The 7,996-nt window shown below is 39.4% G+C and overlaps 1 protein-coding gene across 1 annotated transcript in view; it reads left to right on the top strand.

Moving 5' to 3' along the window:
- Positions 1–7,772, top strand: part of LOC103524525 (macoilin-like) — an 8,780-nt gene extending 1,008 nt beyond the window's left edge. Inside the window, exons 3-5 of the mRNA XM_026819903.1 lie at positions 4,732–4,907; positions 5,166–5,520; positions 7,500–7,772. Coding sequence (XP_026675704.1) covers positions 4,732–4,907; positions 5,166–5,520; positions 7,500–7,772 — 804 coding nt within the window. The remainder of the gene's footprint in view (positions 1–4,731; positions 4,908–5,165; positions 5,521–7,499) is intronic.
- Positions 7,773–7,996: the final 224 nt, after the last annotated feature.

The following is a 7,996-nucleotide window of genomic DNA, read 5'->3' as shown; positions in this document are numbered from 1 at the left end:
TTGCGAAATATGTTTTTCCACTCGCTCTTTAACAGTCGGATCCACTCAGGCATACTAAACACCACCATAGAATATAAATATTTTGGAGAATATAGTTGCCAACAAACAAGACCACTTCCCAGAACAATATAACATAGAGACGTAATATTACATCAATGGCCCAATACCAAAACTTTCTAGGCTGAAAAGCTACCCCTAGAACTTAAGATACTTCTTATATCTCTTAGTTGTCCAATGGATCAAGGAAAAAGAAAAGACAAAGAAAACTCAGAACTATAAAATAGAAAGCGGATTAGATTCCAGTCTTGAACAGAATAGATATCTCCTACTACACTCTAAGAGAAGTAAAACAAATACAAATCTAAGGAATCAAACAATCTTCAGATCTAAAAAAAAAAAAAAAAATCACCTGCGGCGCGGGGTTGATGTATTGAATTTTCCTGTACAACTGAACCTTTTAAGAAGCATTGATGGAAGTAAGAGAAGTGTTTTCAGGGTAGGTCCTTATTCAATTTTTCTTCTTCTAAATAATCTGTGGCTCGCGATGTGTAAGCACTTGGAAAAAATGTCCCACTATGCAGTTTGAGTTTTGAAACCCCTGCAGTAAAAATTCGCCATCACACCGATTCACACTTACCTTACACAGCAGACAAGTATTGTTCACATTCATACTGGTAAGATCTAGAGAGAGTTTATCAGCGGTACGAAACACAGTGGATACTGTCGATGGGAAATTGGTTTGCAGATCTGTGACGAAACTTTCCGCAGCCTTCTGAAGACTGGCCAGAGGATCTGCCTGTGAAATAAATGGTACATAAGAGGGTTAGGTCGAAGAGAATGACCGAGACAAAAACTTCGCCTCTTCAGTTGATAAAACGAAGTGGGGTCTAAGTTTTATGTCATCGAGGGGAAAAAAGTGAGATTGCAAAAAGAGACGATTTTGCAAACGAACAGTTTGTATTTCTGTACGTCTAGCGTCTGTTCAAGATCAACACACAAAGGGCTATTCGGTCACTAGATTTTGAACCCAACTAGATCTTTGGGCCCCTGAGCGGGCTTTTTTTTTCTCAGTGAGTTCTATGTCAAGTGTGCCGAGAGGTGCGTGAACGTCAAGAGTTTGAGCGACGCCCCACCAATATTAACTCGAAATAGTTCTGATTGTGTTGACGGTTTTTTCACTGATCAACCAACACTTTATGATCCTAATACGGCTAATACCTACTTAGCTATATTACCACGAAATAGTTTTGACGGTTTATTAACTGATCAACCAATACTTTATGATCCTGATACCCAACTTATGATGGACAAGCTAGTATAGGCTCTGTTATACAGACAATTGCATGGTCCCTTTAACCATAAACCTGACCTATCTCAACTTAAACTGGGTAGATATAAGTATTGAGTCAATGAACTATACCTACAGCACATTTGAAAGGGGGTGTGGAGCTCATAAATTACCAAAGGAATAATTTCCATGTCATCTTTTTGCTATTCTTCCATTAGTAATGTCCTGCCAATCCTCAGCAGTGAGGATGTAATACTTTTGGCTTTGACAGCAGTGAGAACAGGAGGACATACTTTGACTAGGATTGAACTCATGTCCTTTCAAACCAGGATTAAGTTGGACCTGTTCTCAGCACTCGGGGAGGCCAAGAGAGAGAATGAAATCGTGGAAGGTAAGTTTCTTCTTTGTCGAACGGGGGTAGTTTCATCTTGGAAATTTTGCATTTAGGTAGTCGATTTGTTTCAGTATAATGCCCGAACCTGTTTGTCCGATTTAGATGAAATTTGGTAAAAATGTTCATTGCATGAATTTCTTGTGACATTTAGAGATGTGCATTTTTTACGAACATGATTAGTTCGAGAATAATTAGGGGACTGTCAAATTACTATAAAATTTTGAGTGCGGAAACCAGGATTAAGTTGGACCTGTTCTCAGCACTCGGGGAGGCCAAGAGAGAGAATGAAATCGTGGAAGGTAAGTTTCAGGTAGTTCGAAGTTTCATCTTGGAAATTTTGCATTTAGGTAGTCGATTTGTTTCAGTATAATGCCCGAAACTGTTTGTCCGATTTAGATGAAATTTGGTAAAAATGTTCATTACATGAATTTTTTGTGACATTTAGAGATGTTCCTTTTTTACGAACATGATTTGTTCGAGAATAATTAGGGGACTGTCAAATTACTATTAAATTACACCCTATATCACAGAGAAGATATTTTATGGCAAGCATGGATGCCTAACACAGTTCAAATTTCTTTCTCCCCTCAGGTAAGCTACGTAAGAGTGAGCGCGAGCTGAACACAATCAAAGCCCGCATGGCTCAGGTTCTAGCCGTGATGCCTCCCAGTTCATTCGGTCCGCTATCCCACTCCCCCTCCGCCACATCCAAACTTCTAGACCCCCACCTGCTGCCATCTAACCTTGACCCGAATGCGATCGCCTACACGCCCAAAACCAACGGACATCTCATCATGGAAGCCTGAACGGAACGAAAAGCTCCCCTACAAGGTATCAAAGAAATTCCTCTTCTAACTACGCGAGTCAATCATTAACTGTACTTTCTCTTCTTTGTATTCAGTATTAATTGGAATTACATCACACAATTTTTTACAACCCAAATCTTAATCGCCCACAAATTTATCAAAAATATTCCAGACCATTTCACCACCAGTAAAAATGAAGTCTAGACCTGACTGAATAAATTACCCTCTGAAATCAGAAAATCGAAAGATTATCAAGGTTATGTTTTATGGGATAAAATTTATGATAAGATTTTATTAAACTGGGTATGTATTTTTCGTTTCAAAATAACAAAAATTCGAATCCCTAATCGCTGTTATAAAAAGAGAAGTTTTAAATGGGAATACAAGCGGTGCTTGCGTTCTATTGCACATTATTGAATCATGCTTTCATGCTGATAATTTCCCCTCCTTTAGTTTTCGCTCAGACTTGCACCTCCCACTTTTTGTTCCCTTATCACCCCCTTAGTTTTTTTTGGGCGAAGAACAAGCGATGTAAATTGCGGACGGCGGCGCGGCGGGTGCTAGATATTTGCATACGATCACATGTGACGCTATGTGCGGTATGCGATCTTATGTAGATTTTACAAACATGGGCCATTTTTTCTTTCTTTTTTTAGGTCAGGAACTGGGAACTTCGCCTCCCCTTCCCCAAGTAAGTTTTTCGAGAGATTCTATAGGGTATAGTAAGACTAGTAAGCATAAAATACAGATTAGCGAACTGTAAAACTCTCACAAAGGGCCATCGGGCCAAAAATCTACTAAGACTTCCTTTATGTGTTGATGTTGAACGTGCCGAATTTAACCAAAAATCGAACTAAAAGTAAGAGAGGTAAGACCAACAAACAAAAAGACAGGAAAACCGTAGGAAACTTGGAACAACTACAAGTAGGTAGCATAGGTACTATTTTCATGTCGATTGTACCTATTTAAAAACGAGGTTCATTTATTTTCACTGGAAATACCGTACACAAAAAGCCAACTCTGAGGCTTAAGCGTAGGGGCAAACAGACCCAAAATTTGGGTTGAGCTTGCTCTTGCTGACTTGGGATATACTGCCATCTGGGAATGAAGAATTAGATAAAAAGCAAATGTAATGTCACTTGTAAGAGTTGTAGGGTTTTAATTTAAGCATTATTTAACATGATTTGAGCCTGGATGGACAACCAACTGAGGACACAATAAGAAGTGTTATTGATCATATTGTAGTGTGTAGCACACTTGCTCTTTTGAGGACAATTTTATTCAGGAGTTGGTCAAAAACTTGCAAAGTAGCATATCCTAGCAGATGACAGGAGAAACCTTACCTAGGAGAAGAAGGGAGAGGATGAAGAAAAAGAAAGGTGGAAAGAAAGAGGGAGATTAAAAGGGAGAGAAAATGACTAGAATGACAGAGGAGTGAGAAGGAAGGAATGTGAGAGGGGAGGGAGAGAGCTAGAGAATAGGGGACTCACCATCTATGTAGATAGCACACACTGAGAAGAGAATTCTCTTATGACTGGATAGCTGCATGCCTTCCTGCAGTAAATGTAGCAAGGCCATACTAGAATGACTACCAGAAAATGCAACAAGGACTTTGTCCTGAGGTCTCATCATCTTGGATTTACCAAGAGCAGCCCGGAACTTGTGATTCAAATATTGAAGCAAGCAAGCTCTGTAAATAAAAATCACAAAGAAAATAGCCATTAAGTAGCTTACGGTAAGGTAGTTAAATAACAAACTGAATCAGAGTTATTTATTCTTATTATTTTATTTAAAATTCTTTTTTATTTTATAATATGAAAATCCTATTTAATCCTTTGTTTGATAAGAGTATCTAAAAGACAATAGCAGCATTGTCTTATTAGATGAAAAAATATACCACGGGATAGGCATGCTTCAACACAGACCACAGGTCTAATGTGCCTAGCAGTTGTTTCTTTGCTACGAATTGAAAACGAAAATTTCTGTATGAAATGGGAAAAAAATCTGTATGAAATGGAAAAAAAATCACTGTTTACTTTTCCTCAGGCCGAGTTCACACTGGGCTTGGAGCGTGATATCAAACAGCTACGAGCCATATACCACGGGATAGGCATGCTTCAACACAGACCACAGGTCTAATGTGCCTAGCAGTTGTTTCTTTGCTACGAATTGAAAACGAAAAATTTGGTATGAAATGGGAAAAAAATCTTCCGGTTGTAAATCCACTGTTTATTTTTCCTTAGGCCGAGTTCACACTGGGCTTGGAGCGTGATATCAAACAGCTACGAGCTAGTTTGAGTACGAGTCGATCAATAGAGTTAGAACTGAGATCGACTCTAGCGAACCTGACGGTAGGCGAGCGAAATGCGAGGAGTGAGCTGAGTGAAAGTCTGCAGGAGAATCAGGAGCTCAACGCGAGGTAAGAGGAGAAGATCCGGGTTCGAATCTCGACGGAGTCAATAATTTGTAAAGATAAAATACAGCTGCCAGCCTAGTTAGTTTGGAGGTTGCGCGTCTGCTTTGAAAGCGCTATGTTGTGGGTTCTATTTCCGCCCGGGAGAACTTTATTCTCAACAGATAAGATTTGTTCTCGAAACGCCAGCGAAATGGCGAGGCCAGAAATCTTGTCTAATTTTGCGAAAATATTCATTAATACGACTTCAATTCCCTTTGCCAGATTGCAAAGTCTACTCACAGCACGGACTCTGGACAAGCAAGCCCTGTCTGCGCTCGAAAAACGTCTAGTCGAAGAGAAGAAAGCCAAGTCCACACTGGAAACTCTTCTCGCGCGAGAACGCAAGGCGCGGCGTGCAGCGGAGGAATCTGCGGCCAAGCTGAGTAGTGTTGGGTGTGGAGATGCCTTGTGTAGGGGGAAGAGGAGGGAGGTGGAGGCGGCTAAGGTTACTAATGGAGGGTGTGCGGATGCCGTGTGTAGGGGAAAACGGAGGGAGTTGGAAGTGGAAAGTCGTCAGTGGAAACGAGAAGCGGATGAGAGGCGGGAAAGATGTGCAGCTGCGGAGAACGAGTTGCAGGTAAGGCTATTAAATTTCTGCCCCTCATATAACCTTTATTTCATCAGAATACACCTAAATTTGTTGGGAGGGGGAACCTTGTGTCTCGTTAGTACCTAAGTGGCTATATTTTTTACTCAAGTGAACAAAGATCTGTACATTGAAATTATTGAATCAAACCTCTCATAGCACACATGGCCGTGATGCTTAGCGTGTAATTAAAGAGGAGAAGATCCGGGTTCGAATCTCGACGGAGTCAATAATTTGTAAAGATAAAATACAGCTGCCAGCCTAGTTAGTTTGGAGGTTGCACGTCTGCTCTGAAAGCGCTATGTTGTGGGTTCTATTTCCGCCCGGGAGAACTTTATCCTAAACAGATAAGATTTGTTCTCGAAACGCCAGCGAAATGGCGAGGCCAGAAAGCTTGTCTAATTTTGCGAAAATTTTCATTAATACGACTTCAATTCTCTTTGCCAGATTGCAAAGTCTACTCACAGCACGGGCTCTGGACAAGCAAGCCCTGTCTTCGCTCGAAAAACGTCTAGTCGAAGAGAAGAAAGCCAAGTCCACACTGGAAACTCTTCTCGCGCGAGAACGCAAATTTTTTTAATGAAGTCACAAATAGAAAGTAGTTGTCTAGTTTTTCACCCACTCTCAAATATGTAGGTAACTGTGTCTAACTTTCAAATCGATTTCGCAGACACTTTTGGCAAGTTTAAATCTATTTGTTCTATTCTCTCATTTGGTCGAGTGTCTATTTTTTGCCACTTAACCAATGAGGTATGAGGACCACTTGATAATATTTTTTATAGTGAAAAATCCTCTATAGACATTGGAAAAACTGGTTAACTTTTTTACTTTCTCTGACTCCAATAACTTTTTTTAAAAGCTAGCAGCACGCTATTGGCCAGATGGTCACCTATCCGGGTACTAACCACGCGCAACTTTGAATCTTACTCTCTGCAATTGACAATGATTATGATTTTCTCTCTCTCATGTTCACTTTTACTAAAAATAAAGAGTTGTGTTTTTTTTACCATTTGAAAAAATACTTCTTGTGATGTTTTTATTGATTTGTATGAATTGAAGTAATATTTCATTACAGAACTCGTAACTAAAACTAGATAGTCCAGAAAAAGAACCAACATGAATTCACCTATGGGCGGAATTTTTTGAATAACAATATGGGCCGGAGGGGAAACCCATCTTGTACAATGTACTCCATAAAACTCTAATTCCATAGGTACCAGTTTTAATTTTTCGGCTCAAAGAGTTTTGTAATCCTTTTTTTTTTTTTTTTTTTTTTTTTTAACCCTCATAGTTAGTGGCGATAGAACGTTAAATTTCTTAATGATCTTAATGATATTTTTAATGATCTACTAAAGTGTAGCAATATTGTGCGTGGTTGATATCCGGATACGTGACCATCTGGACAATCGCCTGCTCCTGGCTTTTCCCGGCTCACTCAGGCAGGGTGATGTTAATGGTAGGAGACGTTTAGCTTGTCGCTGAATTGAGAGTGCAATCTCCATCACTAAAAAACCTTGGCATTTACACATTAACATTAAACTCATAAAAACAATACTTTCTCATGACTAAAAAAAATATTAATTTACTACAAATAAATCAAATCTTAATCTTAATCTAATCTTTCTCATTACTAGGATAGCTTCGCTATACTTTAGTAATAGAACGTAAAAAACCCCCACTCATTTCCCAGGCGCTGCAGAAGTTACGTGAGGAGCAAAGTGAGCTAGAACATCGACTGAGTAGCTTGCGAAGAGTACAATCTCCATCACTAAAAAACCTTGGCATTTACACATTAACATTAAACTCATAAAAACAATACTTTCTCATGACTAAAAAAATATTTCAAAAAATTATTAATTTACTACAAATAAATCAAATCTTAATCCTAATCTAATCTTACTTTCTCATTACTAGGATAGCTTCGCTATACTTTAGTAATAGAACGTAAAAAAACCCCTCTCATTCCCCAGGCGCTGCAGAAGTTACGTGAGGAGCAGAGTGAGCTAGAACATCGACTGAGTAGCTTGCGTAGTGAAGTGAGTAGCGTTCAGGATAGAAATGTAGCTCTGGAGCGAAGTTTGAGTGCGGAAACCAGGATTAAGTTGGACCTGTTCTCAGCACTCGGGGAGGCCAAGAGAGAGAATGAAATCGTGGAAGGTAAGTTTCTTCTTTGTCGTACGGAGGTAGTTCGAAGTTTCATCTTGGAAATTTTGCATTTAGGTAGTCGATTTGTTTCAGTATAATGCCCGAACCTGCTTGTCCGATTTAGATGAAATTTCGTAAAAATGTTCATTGCATGAATTTTTTGTGACATTAGAGATGTTCCTTTTTCTTACGAACATGATTAGTTCGAGAATAATCAGGGGACTGTCAAATTACTATTAAATCAAGATGGCGGGGGGGTTCTTTTGAAGAGAAAACTGTGGGTGGCTCGGGTATGACCGATCCTCATGCGACATAGAACAAC

This window comes from Diaphorina citri, unplaced genomic scaffold, assembly GCF_000475195.1.
Source record: "Diaphorina citri unplaced genomic scaffold, Diaci psyllid genome assembly version 1.1 scaffold102, whole genome shotgun sequence".
NCBI classification, from domain to species: Eukaryota; Metazoa; Arthropoda; class Insecta; order Hemiptera; family Psyllidae; genus Diaphorina; species Diaphorina citri.
The sequence above is the reverse complement of the archived record's forward strand: the minus strand, read 5'-3'. Positions and strand labels throughout refer to the sequence as shown.